The sequence below is a fragment of the Thermobia domestica genome, chromosome 2 (genome assembly GCF_964235325.1).
Source record: "Thermobia domestica chromosome 2, izTheDome1.hap1.1, whole genome shotgun sequence".
Classification (NCBI taxonomy): Eukaryota; Metazoa; Arthropoda; class Insecta; order Zygentoma; family Lepismatidae; genus Thermobia; species Thermobia domestica.
In genome coordinates, this window is record NC_137455.1 from 286769899 (window position 1) to 286792009 (window position 22111).

The following is a 22111-nucleotide window of genomic DNA, read 5'->3' on the forward strand; positions in this document are numbered from 1 at the left end:
AGCCTTTTCCTCAATCCGCTAAACGATAACATTGATCTGGCAAGATCAACAATAGATCATTTTCCATCTGTGCACTTCCATTCTGTTCGAGTGCATACAGTGAAGATATGATAAAGAGAAATGCCTTTATCTTGAACTGTATTTCTCACTTCACTGTCATTGAATTCTGTTCCACCATCACAACGCAAGAATTTAATTTTGTGAAGCGTTTTCTGCTTCGTCCAAAAATATCTTAGGCATTTACTGACCTCACTTTTGAGTTTAATGTAGAAAATTCTTCTAAATTTACCGAAATCGTCTTTAAAACACACAAAGTATCTTTCACCATTGCATGACAACTGAGACATATGTCCATTTACATCAACGTTTATCACTTCGCCTACTACGTTTGGTCTGTCCACTCTCGATTTATACGACTTTCTATGTGATTTTCCTAACGCGCAATAATCACAACGGTCTTCTTTCTCAGACGACTTTAAAAATATATTCATACTTTGCAGTACTTCCTTGACATGGCGTTTGTTTTTGTGTCCTAGTCTCTCATGCCGTAATTACTAGCTATTTTCGGAAGTTGCAACATTTACAACGGCTGGGATGCTGGCTTCACGACACGAAAGTTCACCACGCAAGCTTCGGATTTCCACTTACCTGTTGCCACGATTTCATTTTTTTTTTTTTTTTTTTTTTTCGAATGGCAACACTACCAGATTGAATACAGACACTATTTTTGTGTTTTGCTGCGCTGAATAGAATAGAATAGAATATTTATTATCATTAAACAATATTTGTTCAATAGACAGCGTAAACATATAAACAAGTATATACCAAAAAAAAAAAGTTACAATTTACACTTTCCCTCAAATTCGTCAATACTATAAATAGAATTATTTACAAGAAAAGATTTACAATTTTTTTTTGAAATCATTATCACACCATTTGTGTATGCACTGGTAATGTATTATGTTGTTTCATACCTGTATACTTATAATTTCTTTGTGTTATACTTAGCCTAATATGAGGAGTATTTAAGTCATCTTTATGTCTAGTATCAGCTGTGCGCTAAGAACAAATTTCTTGCTAATGCCGGTACATTCCATACATTATTCATCTGAGTAGCTGTTCATTTTCCATTCATATACGCTTTGATGTTAATTCGACTGGACCCTAATGCTAATATTTTCTTATTGTCTATCCTAACTACAATAGAGTTCTCAAAAGGTGTGTGTGTGACAAAATATCTTTATTATTCGTCATATGCGAACTACCACCTGAATCACTAATAAAATCGTCTGTACTGTACTCATTTTAACCAGTAAAACTGAACTTTTGTTCACTACTGTATTTGCTTGGGGTGAATTACTAGATTTGGAATCAATTTTGAACTGAACGTTTTTCGTACTTAAACACTGAGAATTATAATGCCCGTACATTCCACATTTATAACATTGTATTTGGTCCCTTTTTGATTTTCCACAGTTTTCTGTGGAATTTGTATTCAATACCGGTTTCACTCTCCGCATGCTTTTAGTTCCGTTTTGAGTTCTGGCGGAAAAAGCACTTAGGTCCGAATTTGCATCATTACTTTGCAAATGCTTTTCTATAGAGCAGAGTTTTACCACTAGATACTGTGTGGTTCGTTTAGTTTCGTCCATAGTTTCCACACATTTATAAATTCTTGAAATTCCGATCCCACTATAGATAGCAACTACCGTGTAACAACGAGAATGTCATGCGAACCGCACGCGCGTAACTCGATGTTCACACCTGCAAACATGTTTTCAACTTTTGCTGCGTAGGTGACAATTGAAACATGCGGTTCCCGCCTTATATTGAAAAATTCTGACATCAGAATGCTTAATCTTTGAACACTTGATTGTTCGTAAACACCGACTAGCTTGTCCCAGATGTCTTTTGCGTTATTGTAAGTTAAAATATAGTTCGCCACTTCTGGTGTTCATGAACTCGCAATTAACGACGCTGCTTTTGCATTTTTCACGACACCATTCCGCGTGCCTTTGTTTTTCAATTGCACTACTATCACTTTTCAATTCAGGAAAAGGACACGTACCGTCTATAGATTTCGTTAGATTGTATTGAATAAACATTATTTTGAGTTCCCACTTCCATTTATTCCATGTTTCGGGTCCACTGAGTTTATCAGTTTTAACCTTGAGCTCAGCCATGTTGCTGCTTTTACATACACGAGAGGAAATGTCCGGCACAGATTCACTAGAAGAATTCGAAGCGTCTCTTCACACTGAATCTTCTTATCTGCTGCTCTGGAACAGAAGATGAATACTTCTGCTTCCTCCTTTTGTTTACAACCAAAACGTCCTTCGCTCTGTTCTTTCAAGCTTGGATTTTACAATTTCAATCTCGTACATGGTCCTGGCCCCATAACCTTTTAAACTTTTTAAGTAGCGGAGATTGAATTTCGCAGTGAAAAACAGAAGTAAATGAAGTCCAATATATTTAATTAAATGATAAGGAAGAACCACTACAATTATCTTCTATGGAATATAATAAAGTATCAACAATAACTTAAACTTTGATTCTTTCTTACTGAACTCCGAACTCTCAAGCATACGACGATCGCATTTCAAAGCAACTACTTACCAGCAGTAATGTTATGTTTACTTACGACATTAGGAAATAGAAATCATATACATACACTAATATCAATTTATTCTTTTCACCTCAACAGTAAATTATTGTTACAATACGTTGAGTAAAAGAAAGTATACGTAAAATGAAGTGTAAAGTGAGAAGGAAACTTAAGTGGTAAAGTGAAAAAAATTTAAGTAACTTAATAACATTTGAAAGTGTTAGAAATGCCGTATTTGCATTTATATGTCGTCGAGTATATGGACATGCTCTTTGCCTGTGGCTTCCGCAACGATAGTTCAATGCGTGTAGTAGAAGAATATGGAATACGGTACCTTGATCGACGTGTATTTCTGCGTGTGTGTAAGGCATTACGTAATAACGTAACACTTCCAAGTGGTTGTCATCTGAACGTCCCCAACGGCACACTATTGACGTCCAAAGAAGCCCTACAACCAAAATACGCAGAATTGCTACACATATAACGTGATCCTATGCGCATCGGTTACTGCTCGAAGGGAGTTTATATTCCTTTCATGTACAACAGTTGCAAAATCTCCATGCAGGGAACGATAAGCTGCGCAGGGGCGGATCCGGGGGGGGGGCGATCGCGCCCCCCCCCCCAGAAGAGGAAACTTTCTTATTTTATATATATAAATAAAACCCATCCCAACGTTTGGAGCCCTTAAAAGTAGCAGTATGACAACCCACCGCCCCCCCCCCGAGAAGTTTGTCCTGGATCCGCCCCTGGAGCTGCGTGTGGAATTTTGTTGGTAGATGCAAGCAAATTACATCCATTCACTTCCATACATTCTATTTACAAATGAACCTACCTTCATCCGACAAGGCGTCCACAAACACCCGAAACTACATCAATACATGCATTAGAGTCCGCATGCAACTGTACAGACAAAATATTCAGTAACATCACTCGTACGATTAGGCATGCGAGCTACAAAATTCAAACGTATGGCCTGGAGGATTTGCCAGCGTTCTTTCCATTCCTAAACAGTATGATGATATTTGGGGTTAAGGTCTGGTGATCGAGGAAGCCATTCTATAAATATTAATTTTTTAATTGTGGATGATCTATCCTTGCTTGCGATTGTCTCGAAGCATGAGTTGAGTTGAGTTGAGTTATTTTGAGTTTAACGTTCTGTTCAGCAGCGAGGCTATATGAGACGTGGACCTACTGATTAACGTGGAATCCGAACCACATGAGCTCCCGCTGTCTCGAAGCATGAATAGTACCATTGTCTTGTCTTCTTTTTCTTCTGGGAATGTTCCGTGGAGGGATGGAAGCAGCATTTGGATGTAAGTTGCACTAGTCATTTGTTCAGGGTCATGAATGATCTCGTCCGACACTGCTGTTTCCATATAACTTTGAAACTCTCCCAGAATGTTCGGTGTGAATGACATGCTATAAAAGATAACGCGTTCCGCGTGACCTGATGCTATCAGCAGGCTTTCCAATGCTCCTATTTTTCGTATATATTTGCGTCTCTTCCTATAAACTCATATTTCCTATATTTTGACGAAACCTCCTATATTTTTGTGGCATTGCTACTTCCACTTGTGAAAATAGCATAACAGCGTTAATAGATGCTATGCAGAACGCCTGGAGAAAGTATAAAAATTACTTAGAAGAGTGCAGATCCAAAGAGGCCGCAATGGCAAAGATTTCCAGATAAGAAGGCGCGTTAAGAAATGCGAAGCAAGAAGCTATATCTAAGGAAGTTTCAAAGAGTGAATCGTCTCTGAAAAAATTAAATGAAATGGACGAAACAGTACAGAAGAAGATGGAAGTAGCTACTAGACTGATGAAAGATGCTCAGACAAGATTATCTTCTGCGCTATCAAAAAAGGACATGGTTGACGTTAATGTTGCCAGGCAATGATCCAGACTACATCCTTGAAGATGAATGAACTATAGAAAATTCAAGACGAACAGAACAAAGAGAAACGGAAAATGGCAAATAAGCATATTCAGGCACTGAAGAAAATGAAAGTTACACTGATATATTTACTGTTGTATATATTTCCTTAGATGCATTAAGTTCTGTGTGCGATTGTGTATTTAGATACTTAACAAACCAACTCTTTGTATCATGTGTTTTGTGACTTTTTATGAATTTTGTATTGATTTTTGCAACTTATGTATATTATTTGGAAAGAAGGAATTAACAAAGAAATGATAGGATCTTGCAAGTGATTAAATTATTCACATCTCGGACACGTGTCTTAAAAACACTGATTTTCTGATTCACATCCTTTTTACTTTCCTTATGGTCGTTGCTTAATACTGATGATGATGAGCTACGTACGAAAACACTGAGAAACTCGTATAAAATTTTGCGACGAGGTAATTACCCATTTAGTTATATTTAGAGTAGAATGTATGTTCATATAACAATTGGTGTAATTTCCATGTGATTTTCTTTCTACGTATTGGATAATTGAAATGTTCCTTCCAATACGTAGAAATATTGTTATATGAGTTGCTTTGCTCCTTGTTCTTTCAAAATGTTTCAGTAAATAACTGAAATGTTCCTTTTTCACAGCTTCACGAAACCTCCTATATTTTTTCGTCGTGATTTCCTGTACTTTTTTTTTTCTTTCTTTCTTTTTTCATTAGCATTGGAAAGCCTGTATCAGTCTTCCTTGATAATCTCAGATAAATACTTGCTCATCAGACTAAATGATGAGACCCCAATAAGCTTTTGGAAAACCGATGCGATTCTGAGCCTAATTCTAGACTCGTTTCATTGTGATAGTCAGTTAAAACTGTTCTTATGCCTAGATGTGAGTGATGGAATCCAACCACAATAAGCTGTGGGCTTACTGTTTTCTCTTAATATTGCTTTGTCTTTCAAGCCAGATCGATGACACAAGGGATGATTTTCGTACTTCAACAGGAATCCACGGTCTTATAGTACTGATCTTTGACTTAGTTCATTCTCTATCTCTTGTTTCGCACGACTATCCAGCCACCTCATTACAGTTCTAAGGTGGCAAGTAAAACATCTAGCAATGTGAGATAATTTCTTACCATTTGTAGCATGACCAATAATCTTGCCCTTTTGGCTATATTGTTAGCACGAGCAGAATTCAGCTCTGGGTTGGTTCTTATGTGAGGTTCGAACCCTACGTTAATATGTAGGTTCAAGTCTTAAACCATGGAACCAAGCAACCACTAAGATCCTACCGGAAGTTGAATCAGCTAGGAGAATATACACATAAGCAAGCACTTTCGCCACGTGGCTACAAAGAGACACACGTTTGTTATTATTATTTTCGTATACTATTTGCTTATATTAAGAATGGGTGAAACCGTTACAAATAATAGTGATAAATAACACCCGTTGACACAAGATTTGGATCCGTTACTCGAAAAACTTTGTTAAAATAAAATATTCTACTAGCAAAAAGAAAAAGACGTTGTTGGTAACCGTTGCCTTACAAAAAAAAGAAAAAGTGCTTTCGTTTCTCTTAGCCAACTTGCAGATAGGTGCTTCAGCTTCAGTACTTTCTTAAACAAGAAAAAGAAAAAGAACCACACGTTCCTGTCGACTAATTTCATGACTACAATCTTCTGTATGTGTTTCATTCACTTTGTACCTGATTTGGTTGATCTCCTTGTATATAAAGCTTGCGCGAGTTCAAAGGTAGTGTGCTGTACAAAAATATTAGAAGGACAAACTGAAACTAGGGAACATATAAATACTGTTAGTGTAAAATTGATGATTAGGGTATATTCAATTTGCTATCAAGTGACCTGGTTTCTTTCACAGGTTTGTTACTAATGTTAAAACAATTTCTGCTAACAGACAGTGGCGGCGATTGGACGTTAAAAGTGGGGAGGCAAGACATGATCTGAATATTTGTATATCAATGTTAGTTTACCTGGTTGATGCTAACACTTTGTTTGACGAAAGGCTGTATAATTAATAAGATACTGTCTTTTTCAGTTAAAATACCGTATATCGTATTTCATATTTTATTAAGTAAATTGACAAGAGCAACGAAAGTAGGTACTAGCTCTTTGTAGGTTTAAACAACGAAAGTGTAAAAACAGGTTTCATTTCTTGCTCATGAACATCTTAAAATTCTGTCTGGAAAATTGTATGATCAGATTATTTAATAACAAATTGGCAAAACAAATAAATAGAGAGGATAATATTAATCATGGTAATGAATAATAAGGCTTGTTTTGCAAAAGTTACATTGAAACCGGGAATTAATAAACATCTTATATTTTTACTTCCACACATGCTATTAAATGTATGTTAGTTATTACTCTTAGAAAGACAATAAATACTACGAACGTATGCTACGACATTTATAGAAATACTTTTGTAGCTTCCCGAAACATGTTCGTTGCCAATAGGTGCAGTTTTTCACTTTCTTGGAATACATCTAAACTCAACAATACTTAGAATCACTCCACATTTCAGTTATACAAAATAATTCTGAAACCTAGAATTATGTTGAATTCACTAAATTTAATTGCATATACACTCGTACACCCCTAAACACACCACTTCACTCATATATTACACTGCAAAACAGTGGAAAAGATAGAAGTTGTTTCTTGTTACTCTGTTTTTGTTCAGTATTCCTTACTATTAGGAAAAAGAAAATACGTTTTAGGAACTGTCAGTTTTTATGCAATTAAAGATTTTTTTTTTGGGGGGGGGGGTTGCGAAATGTTATTTCAATTAGTTTTAAAGCGGCTGAATAACATTGTAATGAAAGTACGCTGGAATTATTGCGCTCCAATAGGTTATATTTGGACCATTTTCTGTGGCAATTAAAACGCAATTCCTGTAGCTTTCTTAACACCACGGGAAGAGAAATAACCATTACGTACTCACGCAACGGCAAATACATGGTATCGTTCTTTTCTATGAACCAGTAATATATATATATATATATATATATATATATATATATATATATATATATATATATATATATATACAGTAACTTTTCCAAATTAAACTAGATACATCGATGGGTCACTTCAAAAAGTGGGGCGCTACTGCCCCCTTTGACCCCGTTATCGCTGCCCATGTCATAACAGATTATCATCAAAGAAGATTTTTAAGTGTTTCTGGAGAAGTAATGTGCAATTGCAATATTTTTCCATGTGCACTCCTATAGATTTTTCTTTTTTAAAAAATCTAATGTATAAGTACTTTATCGTGAAAAAAAAAAGAAGTATGGTAACCATTCCTACTATACCCAAAGAAGAGAACAATGTTTCTCAGCATTCCAACGGGGTACCGAATTTCACGAAAATATTGAAAGAGGAAAATTTTCTTTCTTTCTTCCACAAACCAAGACAGAGCCTTGCGGCGGATTAAGGCTTTTGGGGCCCTGGAGCCGAATATTTCAAGGGTTATGTTATGAATAACTCCAGCGCATAAACTTTCTTTGCTTAGTCAATCCCTGCAAAGTGATCGAGAAAAAAGAAAAATTGCCGCTCGATCTATTCAAAAAATCTAATTTTTTCATGAATGTTTATCCTATATCAGAGTACTCCAAAACCACAATTAATTATTTTTTACAACCCCATGTCGACCCGACGGTTGCTGCCATTTTGCTTTTTTTTCGATTTTAGGCGTTTACATTGTTTTGAATATCTCAGCATGTATTTGTCCTAACAAATTGAAAATTGCTGAACTTCTCCAACTCGTGCAGAGCTAAAACATTCTTACCTAACATCTCTTAACATTTTTGCCTAAAGCCATTTGAAGGGGTGAAATCAGGGCCTACAGTAGCAACATTTTTAGACATTGAAAACATGTTTGGAAAGAGAAAACAACTGATGTAGAGGTCTGAATTTGTGTGTGCATGTAGTCTGGGGTCATAAGTTAATACACAAAAATTTACAGACCTGTATCTGTTCCCAAAGGCCTGGAAAAATATCGTAAAGTTGGAAAATTATGCCAATTTAGCATATTTCAGTGTCCAATATCTCCAGTGGGCCTGGATAGAAAAATCTGAAATTTTAGGAATAGTTAGTCTTTTAGTATACCATAACACAACAGAGCGCGTTTTGTGTTTTTGAGCAGAAGGGGGTCAAAGTATTAAGTAATGACGTCATACTCTAGGAGGGATGTTTTGTTCATAAAATCTACTGGAAATTTGTTGTTGTGAAGTAAAATAAAGTAGGATGAATGGTTAGTCCAGTCAAGGCTCTCAAGCTCGTCTCTTTCCTCTAGTTGTAATTCTGTCTTATCAGACCCACAGCAGCACTGGAAAGTCAAAATGCACCCTTGACCAAAAAAAAAAAAAAAAAAAAAAAGTCCTTAAGTACTCCTTGCTCTTGCTGCTTGCTATATCAATGATACTCAATCATATTTATTCTTGTTTTAACTGGCAACTCATGCAGGAGACTGTTGTCCCTTCTTTTGATCTACATTCTCAAGTCAGTGAACACATACTCGCTGTAAACACTGACAGATTTCCAGTATATTTTATGAACAAAACATCTCCTACAATATGACATCATTACTTAGTACTTTGACCCCCTTCTGCTCAAAAACAGCGCGCTTTGTTGTGTGCTATGGTATACTTAAGGACTAACTACTCCCAAATTTCAGATTTTTCTATCCAGGCCCATTGGAGATATTAGACAGTGAAATATGCTAAATTGGCATAATTTCCCAACTTTACGATATTTTTTCAGGCCTTTGGGAGCAGATACAGGTTTGTAAATTTTTGTGTATTAACTTGTCAATGGAATACATGCACACACAAATTCAACCTCTACTTCACTTGTTTCCTCTACCCAAACATGTATTCAATGTCCAAAAATGTTGCTACTGCAGTCCCTGATTTCACCCCCTTCAAGTTGTTTTAGGCAAAAATGTTAAGAGATTAAAGTTTTAGCTCTGCACGAGTTGGAGATGTTCAGCAATTTTCAATTTGTTAGGACAAATGCATGCTGAGATATTCAAAACAACGTAAACGCATAAAATCGAAAAAACGCAAAATGGCGCCAGCCCCTGTGTCGCCATGGGATGTTGTAAAAAATAATTAATTGTGGTTTTGAAGTACTTTGATATAGAATAAACATTCATTTAAAAAATTAGATTTTTAGAGATGGTCGAGCGGCGCATGCTTGATCACTTAGAATGGATTGACTCTGCTGCCTTCTACGACCTTATGCGCTTATCGAAACACCGAGAACTATGCTGTAATATTTTAATGTGCTCCAAGCTTACAGTAATTAGTTTAATTACATTCACTATTAACAGTTAAATGCTCATATACTGCAGTGTAACACACACATGCCAAATACAAGCCAAATGGTTAACAGTCCCTGTAAAAACACTGATAGAGCAAAGGAAAAAAAAAAACATATACAAATAGGTAAAGCTGTACAAGGCTACATAGTTAGAAAAGTTTTTCTTCTTACGTTTTTGCTCTGCAAAGGTTCTATTATGTCATTAAAAGACATTGAAATGACAGATATATTTCAAAGGAATTGTTACCACAAGCTAATAATTTGGTTTGTAGTAGAGGCCCAAAATAGCCCATTTCCTCACAAAATAAGTATCGTGAAGACGCTGGTGCAAGAAAACTTAACTCTAGCGATACCGCAAGCGAAAAAAAAAAAAAAAAAAGGCATTGGTCTAAAGCCTACAATACAATAAATTGATTGCTATATTTTAGTATTAAAGAGAGGGAATTTTGGGGGGCCCCAGAGCCTGGGTTCCATTGGCTCCGCCCGTAATCCGCTCCTGTTACCAAAATACCCTGGTATGGCAAGATTTTAAGTATATCGTGAGTCAGATACGTGTAATGTAGCATGCTATGTCTTATTTCGAAATTTTCGTTAAAAATATATTACACTTAGTTCAGTTTGTAGATTCTGTTAAGACCCATGTTTGCGAAGTTTAGATGAATATCTACAAAGTTCTCATTAATTTGCCAAGATACATCGACAATTCATCTATGATTGTCTAAGAATTGCATGTTTACAGATTTGCCTATAGTAAAGAACGTATACTATTATTCTCTATATAAATATGACTCTTACGAACCTGATGCAAGTATCGACAATCACCAAAAAATATATTTTATCTTTTGGTATTGCACGTTGTAGAAGTGAAACAGTTTAGTTTACGAAATTGGCTCGAATGGAGTTTCATTTGGATATGTCAGAAAATATACAGGTACTCTGCCGTGTCTCGTGTGTTTATTTGATAGGGAGTGCGTTTTGACACTTCTTAAGTTTTATGTTTATTCATATTCGGGAAGTACATGTGCTATAACGTATTACTTGACATTTTCGAACATGAAAACTGCAACCGTGACAACATTGGTGCAACCCGTTGTTCTTCGATTATTTAATTAAAAGAGAGAATGTAGCAAATGTTAGAAATGGTGGCATATTTATGTTTCTATTCCGTATTTCATAACGATTTGTTTTTCAGCATTTCCCTGTTTGATGCAATTAAGATATTTAAAACCCAGGTAGACATACGTACTATTTTTTCGTACTTGTGGAATATTAACTACTTCAAGCGTATGATCTTGTATAATCAGTCTTCTGTTGATAGGAATTCTAGGTTTCCCTGGTCTCTATTTGTGCAGTGTGCGTTCCAAATGAAATATGGGTTGGATGTAATTGCATTCTTATGGCTCATGTACAAGCTAAGTTCAGCGGTAGCTTACCATAATAATAACTAGTTTAAGGCAATATCTTGAAACTTTCAATGCGCAGCAATTTCAGTATTACTAAACCAATTACTGTTAGCGGAGGTGAGAAAGGCAGTGTGAAAGAAATTATAAACTAAAAGAGTAAATACAAGGGGAATCATGTCTCTGTGCCTCAGCTTCAAATATTTTAGGTCTACCTACGATTATTTTTAATGGCAATATAAATGACTACCGAAACTCTAAAACAGTATCTTTGAAGATACTCGTCGTCATCGTCATCATCGGTATTCTGCCATTGTAGGCAGGTTACCTGCTGCAACTAAGAAGCTTCCATACTCCACGGTCTTGAGCTGACCTCTTTGTCTTGCGTACGTTGGAGATACTGTTTCGCACTTATAATGTGATCGTATACATTTCATAAGCCTGTACATTTCACTGCAGAACTTATTGTGTAATAATTACCATACTATAAACTTAAGTAAAGAAAGTGCATATCATGACTCAACACATGATCAAATTACAGGTGATAAACTATTTCCAAAAGCATTTATCATTTTGTTCTAAAATTCTTGGTAGTCATTTGTATTACAAGAAAGAAAAAATAAGTGATCGCACTCAGATTTCGTAAACATTTGAAGCTGAGATACAGATACACGATTCTCTCTGTATCTACTCATTCAATGAATTGTACATTCACGCAAAATTATTCAAATACAGACACAAGTGTATTTGTGTCATATTTCGTTATAATTTTAAAATCCAAATTAAATAGTAAGTAGTAAAAATCTCCTGCGCCATAAACTTAGTATTTGTTTCAAAATTGCATAAAACCAGTTTTCATGAAATTAATTTATTATTATTGTTATTATTATTTCAGTTTAACCGAAAATGATGCTATCGATGGTGGGCTTTTTAACTCAACCACAGACTATTTGGAACAAGCTTCAAGTCTTTTATTTAATTTACCACTTCGCTATATCGATTGAAAATAACGTTCATACTCGGTGAACATTTCGAATTCAATGCCATAACAATTCGATTGCAAACGATTCTGAAGAATAATCAAGTTTATACAAATCAAACTATCTTTGAACACTTGTATATTAACATATGGAATTCTTAACCACAACTGAGGCGAACATGAGTTCGCTAAATGCCCAGTCTACCACCGTCGCTCATTTTATTCACACTGAGATTCTTCCAGAAACTAAACCAGAGATAATTAAAGATGAAAATGTTGAGATTTGTGAAGAAGAAAACAGCTTTGTTGACATTTGTAATGAAGAAAATAGATTTGCTCAGATTTGTAATGAGGAAAACAGTTTTACGTGCTTTTTTTGTATGACTGAATGGAACAAAAAAAGTGAGTTACGGGCTCACATAAAAACGCACTTAAATGAAATACCTTCTGTGTGTCAGCAATGTGGAAAGAAATTCAAAAATCCAGCTACATTGAAACAGCATGTTCGTCTACATTCTTCTAGTGGAAAGCCTTATGAATGCCATGATTGTGGCGAATGTTTTAGTAGATACCACACTTTAAGAAGACATTTGCAAACACATGACAAACAAACTTACATATGTGACCATTGTGGTAAAGCATTATCAACGAAAGATTATTTAAAGCTTCACATTGCGTGTCACATGGACGGAAAACCGCATCAATGCAATCTTTGTACAAAGCGATTTCGCACATTGGCTAACCTTAGGGTCCATTATAGATCACACACTGGAGAGAGACCATATCAGTGCCAATACTGCAATATGACGTTCACATTTACTTGTGCATTTAAGACACATTTAAGAACTCATACAAATGAAAGGCCTCATGTTTGTGAACAATGTGGTAGAGGCTTCACCAGACGTCACCATCTGGAATCTCATTACGACATACATAAAGGAGCAAAAGACTTTACATGTGAGGTGTGTGGTAAAAGTTTCAGATTTCATACCTCTTTAAGACGTCATAGAATAATCCACACGGGAGAGAAGCCTTTTATGTGTGATATCTGTGATAGAAAATTTGTACAAGCATCACATCTTAGGTATCATCTCAATACACAAACACATTTGGCAAACTTAGCACGGAAATGTGATGGTACCTAGAAAAGAATTATCGTAACAGATAAAGTCTTTGCACGAGGATCATTCAGAAGGTAAGTTCCGGTGGACTGTAAAGTGAAAAATGAACATCAGAAGAAAATGAATTTATTGCTGTGAAGGTAGTGATACATAACCTACTTTTCAACATATACATCATCCCTTACTGAGATGTTTGTCGTAACGCGGAACCAGCTTTTGAATGATTGTGTCAAAGAATTCTGCCGCCAAGTAGTGGAATCAAGACGTCACTGCCGTATGCACGACTTAACTGCGCTCTTGAAACGTCCGGGCAGAAATCGCTTAGGTGGAGGAACGTATAGAAGTCACTGGACGCGAGCCTGGTGGTAACGCAGCAAGAAGATAAACCACACGCTAGGCGTTTATTCTTCTGGTCCGCTGTCAGTTGTTTCCGAAACCGTTGTGCACACAACTTGCGAAACTGCAGTTGCTGGGTGACTATCTCATGCAACAGGGAATGAGAGATCTGCGGAAACTGACATGGGAATTTGGACATTGTTATTAAGAATTGCTTGCTGTAACTTTCCACCAATTCAAGCGTAATCATGGACGTTCGGCCACTATGGTGTTCGTCGTGGACATTAGTGCGGTCTGCCGTAAATTGTCTGCACGATCTTCTGATCATACCTTCACTCATGACATCAGGTCTATAAACTTCACACAACTGCTGGTGGACTATGATGCCGACAGCTACTTAGCGTGGGAAAACCTGATTACCGCGTGTACCTAGCATTCGGCGGGAGACACTGCACGCAGTCATATTAACCATAGCGCAGTTCTCTCATCATAGACTCCATAAACAGCACTTGCGCCAGGTTATGGCTAGAGTTGCTCTACCACGTGTGCCATATTGGGCACTTTCGGAATTTACTTTCTGGATGTGCCTCATTTCTTCTTGAATACCAAAGGATCTTTCCAAGAAAATTCGTTTCACAATTTTTTCCTAACTTGAGAAGCTCTGCCAGCAAGAAATTCTTCCTTCACAGCCTGAGTGAAGAAAACATTTCTCAACAGATATAGAAAGTATCAGTAAAAGTTTTTTTTTTTTTTTTTTTTTTTTTTAAATGAGAAGGAAGTTTTCTATAACTTAGACGGAAATTTTGAGATTTTTTAAAAATTTAATGATGAAATGACTATGTGTCACCTTTATTTTTACATTACAATACAAAATAAAATATTTAAATACTGAATTCTGAATAAAGAACATGAAAAATTATCAAAAACCGAAGAAAATCATTCGTCTAATAGAGAAAAAAAAGAGGGCAAATCATTGGATGCGGTGATCTCTATTTCCAACGAATTGTTTGTAGAGTTGTCATATTTAGCAACAAAAACGTTCTAGTAAAAACATTAAGAATGATACTAATAATTTTATTAAGAATGTCGTGATTAAATTTTGATTCACGTAATTTTCGTATACAATTTATACATAAACTTTAACTTCAGTTACTAAAGTGTTCTAAGAAAAAGAAAATAAATACTTAGTTGAACGTCTGACAGTTATGCTTTTAGGCTAAAAAAAGACACGTGATTAATAAAAGGGGAGGATAATATGAAAGAAATAGTGGAATGATAATGTGGAAAAAACATATCGACACAATGTTGTCTAACACAAACTCAAATGGCATGAGACCGAACTAGGGACGCTTCGCACCACAGGTGAGAGCTCCTGCACTAAAAGATCGTGACCCCATGACAGATTTTACAAAAGATATGGAAGCCAAGGATGAGCATATGTATCACATTTATAGAAATAGTTTGAATAGGAAGACGTTAAAAATACAGTCCTCAAGTTTTCTGTTTCAAATATTAATACGTTGTAACAGTATATAAAGAAGAAATGTGAATAATATACCATTACTGTGCTAAACAATTACCATACTCAAAGTGGCCCTTCATGTGTTTCATTTTGCGAACTCCGATGCTTCCAACAGAATACCAGAAGCGCATAGTAAAGTCTTCCCCGAATAGAAAGCAAAGTGTAAGCATTATTTTATAACAAAACAAAAATGGTTTTGCTTCTGTTTCTTTGTTCATTGTGGTATTTTCTGGCACTAGTTTGAATATAGGCAACCGAAAAGGAAGATTTATAACTTTCAAGCACTAAGGTGCTTAGGCAACCAAATGTCTTCAGTGATAAGTTGGGGTGATAACTTACCCTTTCAGGCGTACAATGCCATGTCAATATAAACCAATCAAGATTGGCATTCTTGATTGAACGTAAGACTCACAAATACTATATTTTGTATAGGAACTGTTTCGATTGTTGAATCCACTACCGGAAAACATGTGATAGTTAAATAAGAAAATAATAAGAAGTTAAAACCTCCATTATGTTCAAAAACAGAAGGAAAAAAGAGCCGGATTTTTTCGTCTCCACCCTTGAGTGTTGAAAATTTACTTCGAATTGAAAATAATTACAGTAGTTAAAATGAAAAAAAAATGAAGTTCTTTTCACGCCAATTATATCATTTAATTCTCAATATTTCCAAATGTTAAAACCATGTACAGTAAAACCTGTCAACTTGGTCACCTCTCTAAAATGGCCACCTGCTCATCTTGGTCTGGTACGTTTTGAACCTGCATTTTCCCGTAAGGCATTCATTACTTATTACTCTGAAAGTTGGCCACATGTCTATGTTGAAAATTGGTCGCATTGAAGCAATGTTTATCGTATGATGATAATGCTAAATTTACCTGCGTATCTTGGCACGCAAAATACCATTTTGTTATTTTTCTTATAACTCTTTCGTATTCCCATGTGAGAGGCAGATGTTCTATAATTGTGACTGGAGACAAAGAAACATGGAATCCCACAATTTGTTCCTGGAAGTTAATGGTTAGAACACAACCCTGATAAAGGGATAGTGAAGGAAGATGTGAATGAGAAATAGCACGTACAGAAATTCAGGAAATGGTTGTACCTATTTGTTTTCCTTGTCTGTTTTGGTAAAACCATCAGCTGTATCGGCTTTTTTCATTAGTGGGGAGCTTTAGTAATTCCGGAAAATTCTTAAGGTTGTCAACTTATTGGCACCTGACGGCGTGTCGAAAGGTAACGGAGGTTTTGAGATATGAATTCCCTTAAAATTTTCTCAAAACATCTTGTAGCTCATTAACAAGAGGTGGTTAACTACAAAATTAGAATGTGCATATGTGCCAAAGAAATAAATTCATCTAGAATGAACCACGATGAATAAATTTGTTTTAATAACTGATTCACTATTTTTCGAAAGGTCTCTACAGAAAATATTTGTCACTGTCAAAAGAAAATTATATAAACTGCGTGTAAAGTCTTCAATTTATAATTTTATTTTTCTTGTTTTCAGTTTGAATAATTCAATGTACCATACTAGTTTTCAGGAAGAAAAAGGTACATATATTAAACATACTGTAGTTTTTTTTCTAGTACTGTACATTGTTATGATTACTCTATATACATTATTTAAAAATAACTGTTGTGCCATTGCTTATTAAACTTTTACAATCAAATAATACTAGAAATCCTATTCTAAAAATACACCAATCAGACTTGTTTTCTGTAAGTTGGCCACTTTTCAATGGAATCGATGGTGGCTAACATAGACAGGTTTCATTGTAACTTTTATTAGAATCACGACTTGAAAACTACTGTACTAATTGCTCAAATGTTAAGTTATTGATATTTTACTAGTATGAGTATACCTTGCAAGATTTAAGCTTCAGCTGTCTTCTTAATTCATGTTGGAAGTTTGCTCCGCAAAACATTAGCTGTAGTTTCAATTCTCATTCGACATTAGGTTTATGTTAGTGTAGTTTCAAAGCAAGAGGTTATAAGGTGTATATATATATATATATATATATATATATATATATATACAGTGGCGTATTTAGGGAGCTTCCGAGCTTAACCCCCTCCCCCCGAAATCTTGCTTAAATATATGAAATATCTTACAGAATTTTCACATTTTCAGGCAAAGCCTCCCCTCGAAAGTTAGCAAAGCCCCCGAAACAAAATCGTAAATACGCCACTGTATATATATATATATATATATATATATATACATATACATGTGTTTGTGTGTGTCGTACTCTTGTTATGTATCGTTCGTGTTTTTACTGTTATGGATGAAGTTTATATAAGGATATTTATATGTATTTATTTAAGAATGTAAATTGAAGCATAGTTTTGAATGATTTGGAATTTGCGTCTAAGATTTAATAATTGTGAAATATTATACTGTTTTGATAATTTCTGTTAGCTTTTTCAACAAATCCAGGTAACTCACATACAGCTCTTTTCCCTTCTCAAAGTGTTATTTTGGGCCGCGGTGGCTCAGTGGTAGAGCGTTCACCTCTGGTGTTAGGGGTCTCGGGTTCAAACCCTGCTCCCGCTAAGTGAACTTTGTGGTGGACAAACACCGTGTGCGTGGGTTTTCTCGGGGTTCTCCCGTTTCCTCCCACTTTCTTCATTCCACCATTTCACTCATCTCTCATCATCACCGTCTCCTTTAGCCTAACCGGCATAATCGTGGGACGTAAAACTCAAAAATTTCATTTCATTTCATTTGAGAGTGTCATAAACCTTCTTCTGAAAAGACTTATGCATTGTAGAACAAGTTCGTAGAATTGTAAGCCTATTATTAAACCTAGATTTATGATTCAGCTTAGATTCTTACACATTCCTATGACTTATTGAACAGAAGTGAAGTTTCGGAGAGTAACTAAATCTTTATAAATTTGAATTTTGTTCCGAAGTGTTTTTCTTGATTTCGGAGAAGGTACTGAGTTTATAATTTCATGAATAAAATTAATTTTGGTTGCTTTATGTGTATGTAATTTTTGTGTGACTTTGTAAGAAAATAAAGATTTCATTTGTGCTTATTAAAAATTATTATTAATGGTGCAATTCCATTGCCTATACAAGCTCTCCTTGTCCAGATTCAAACTTGGATTCTTGTTCTGATCAAAAATACACATAATCATAATTTATTGCATCCGTTCATCGTCATGCAACGAAATTGGACATGTCAGTTATATATATACCAGCATACATAAACATACATATTATTATTACATATGGATTCTTACAGATTCAGTAATTTACTTACTATACATTTAATTTTACGCTTACGAATTATTTTGTACATATTCTTCAACCGAGTAAAAGTATTGTTCTATCGGGTCTAGGTCAAAACCCCCACAGCCAAAACCCCCACACTCAAGAAATGTCAAAACACCCACACAAACGGTCATAACCCCCACACAAATGGACAAATCTCCCAAACGCACGAACGGTCAAAACCCCCACAGCCAAAACCCCCACACTCAAGAAATGTCAAAACGCCCACACGAAAGGTCATAACCCCCACACAAATGGACAAATCTCCCAAACGCACGAACGGTCAAAACCCCCACACTCAAGAAATGTCAAAACGCCCACACAATCGGTCATAACCCCCACACAAATGGACAAAACAGCCACACATAGCAACGGTCATAATCCCCACATAAATGGACAAAACTCCCACACAAATGGTCAAAACTCCCACATGCAGAAATTGTCACAACTGCCACACAAATGGACAAAACCCCCACAAAATCGGACAAATCCCCCACACTCTGAAATGATCGTCATTCCACGTCTTTGTTGCGGTTCTTTATGACGCCCAAGAAGAATAGTTGCAACATCAGTTTAATTGGAATAAACAATGTTATTAAAAAGTACAAGGGCAATACATGCAACCAGGATCATTTCAGAGTGTGGGAGATTTGTCCGATTGTGTGGGGGTTTTGTCCATTTGTGTGGCAGTTGTGACTTTCTGCATGTGGGAGTTTTGTCCATTTGTGTGGGGGTTTTGTCCATTTATGTGGGGATTGTGACCGTTGCTATGTGTGGCTGTTTTGTCCATTTGTGTTGGCGTTATGACCGTTGGAGGTTATGACCGACTACCAGTGTGGGGGTTTTGGCTGTGGGGGTTATGACCGTTCGTGTATTTGGGAGATTTGTCCATTTGTGTGGGGGTTATGACCGATCGTTTGGGCGTTTTGACATTTCTTGAGTGTGGGGGTTTTGACCGTTCGTGCGTTTGGGAGATTTGTCCATTTGTGTGGGGGTTATGACCGTTTGTGTGGGCGTTTTGACATTTCTTGAGTGTGAGGGTTTTGGCTGTGGGGGTTTTGACCGGTTCCCGTTCTATAAAGTACCTTTTAAGTTTGGATCTAAAGCTATTTAGAGAGACCTGGATCAAAGAAAGACTACAGTATATGTTCTTCGTTTACCTCCGTCTTCTAAACATTCGTTTTCGTTTGGAGTTCCTTGCACATGCAAAAAAATGGCACTCACCGGCAACAAAGATGGCCGCCATTCAGGAATATTTATACATACGACAACGTGAATGATGTTATTGAGCTTCTCATACACAAGGTTCATCACACTGCAATTTCCATAATTTTAACGATTGCACTACAAGAATGCATTAGTGCTTTCTGAATTTGGCGGTAATTCGACGCAATAAAAAATTCCCCATGCATTTCTTATGGGAGTTTCGTGACTTACAATTGGCTATATCTACACTAATAGTGAAGCACTAACGAAACTTAGCATTTTCTGGAAGCACTAACGATATACTAACGAATGGCACTAATCTCTTCCTTGGTGCTCACAGTGGGAAGGGGCAAGTTCACGCTAAGCCCAAGGGGGTTTTCACTTGTAGTTCTTACACTAATGAAGCACTAACGTTAGGGTTGGTGCACTAAGAAGTACTAACGATTGCACTAGAAGAATTCATTAGTGCTTTTCTATTAGGCAGTAATTCGACGCAATAAAAAATTCCCCATGCATTTCTTATAGGAGTTTCGTGATATGTAATTAGTCATAACAACACTAATATTAAAGCACTTACGAAACTATAAGTGTTTTCTAGAAGCACTAACGAATGGTACTAATTTTATCGTTAATCCTTGAAGTGGGGGGTGTTGCATACATGAGGAATTCACCGGTTCTGTTAAATGTAATGCGCAAATGCGTTTTGTAAAATAACTGAACTTATTTTTCCTCGCAACTAAAGAGCACAAGGTTTAATATTGCCAATTGTCTTATATTCAAGGCATATTTCAAGACCTAAACGCGAAAAGTGCAATTCATCCTGGAAAAGAAAAACACAAGAAAATATTCAATAGCTTCCACACATCACATTCGCTTATGTGCACTGCACAATTTAACCTTATATAAAAAAAAGAGTAATTTCTTGAAATAATCAAAAGAACATTTAAATTTCAAACAATTTATTATAATTTATCAAAGTTATTATTTTGCAGGAGGAGAGGAGCCTTCTAGTAAGGTTAATTATCTTTCAGAAACAAAATTTTAATGTACTAATATATCAAATTGCAAATGGTAAAGTTCCACTGTTACCGTTGCTTGAAATTCCAAAAATATCAATTTTAACAATCTTTAGTTCGGAATTCATTCACTCAGTTTTTAATTTTTAAAGTATCTTTATCTTTTAATTTATAATCACTCTCATTCAACATTCAGTGCAGTGTACATCCAACTAATATCTACAAAATTTTTTAAAAATTCACTACTTACCAAAACTCAGCAGTTACGTACTTACTTCCGTGTTATAGGAAAAAGGGTTTGCCTATTTTGACCCAACTCACATTCAACTCTTTCACACAATTAGTTAAGTATCTTTTAAATCAGAAGTTTCAAAGCAATAAATTTTTAAGGATTAATTGTGCACAACTCATTTTAATTAAAGTCAAATGAACCGGTTTTAATTTGCATATGGATTTTTATTTTTAATAAATTTATTTCAAGTAATTTTATGTTTGTCAACAAGTTTTTAATTTCTTATCCAAACGACAAATCCTAATTTTAATTTCCCCTTTATTTGAAGAATTTACTATTTGTATTTTTTAAACCATTTTTAACTACGTTCAATTACTCCCCTTTTTTACCATTTTTACCGTTTTTTGAAGTTTTATCGTTCTATTTTTTCTGGATTTAATCAAAAAACGTATTAGTTTTAAGGAATGACAATTCACTTTAAGAATCTTAAAGTTTTGAAAACATTTCACGCACAAAAATGCAAAAAGAGAGAATGAAAACAACTAAGTTTAACAAGATAATACCCGTTCTTCAACGTGAGTCAAATAACATTACTTACGTCTTTATCTTTCTATTATCCTTATCAGTTTTACCTAATAGTTTATAACAACAAATTTAAGCACCTGATTTTTTAATCTCGAATATTTAATTTACATTAAATCCACTAAGCACGTTTCATTCTAGGACAAAAATTAACCTTTTAAATCGGTCTTGTCAAATTAATCCCTTTGTTTAACCTATTTGAAGAAAGCCTTTAAAATTTTTTGTTAAAAGAAGTAAGTTCAACGTATTCAGTTTCAAGCTAATTTAGATTTCTAGTTACGTGTTACAATTTTATGCACTCCATTTTTCTTCTTTCCGTTTTAACTCAACACATCCACACACAGCGTGACGGAAGCCAAAATAAAAACTTCGTGTAACGAAAAACACTTAACAGAAGACCCATCTGCTCTTATCCGATGTTACTTTCCCTTATGAACAAACAACAGGTACGGCGCTCGAAAGCCGCGGGGAAGGGAAGGCGTGGTCAAGCACACCAAGCAGTAAGACTACTACTGCTGCCATCTCTTATTGAATAAGCAAAACATTACCACTTGCAACAAGATTCACAACAAACTT

General features: G+C 35.5%; 1 protein-coding gene across 4 annotated transcripts in view; it reads left to right on the forward strand.

Annotated features, from left to right (window-relative positions):
• Positions 1-16153, forward strand: part of LOC145678540 (uncharacterized) — a 137965-nt gene extending 121812 nt beyond the window's left edge. For all 4 annotated transcript variants that reach the window (XM_081748810.1, XM_081748811.1, XM_081748807.1 and 1 more), the window contains one exon: positions 12155-16153. Coding sequence is in view for 2 of the 4 variants with exons in the window: in XM_081748807.1 (XP_081604933.1) it covers positions 12388-13383 (996 nt within the window). In the remaining 2 variants the exon portion in view is untranslated. The remainder of the gene's footprint in view (positions 1-12154) is intronic.
• Positions 16154-22111: the final 5958 nt, after the last annotated feature.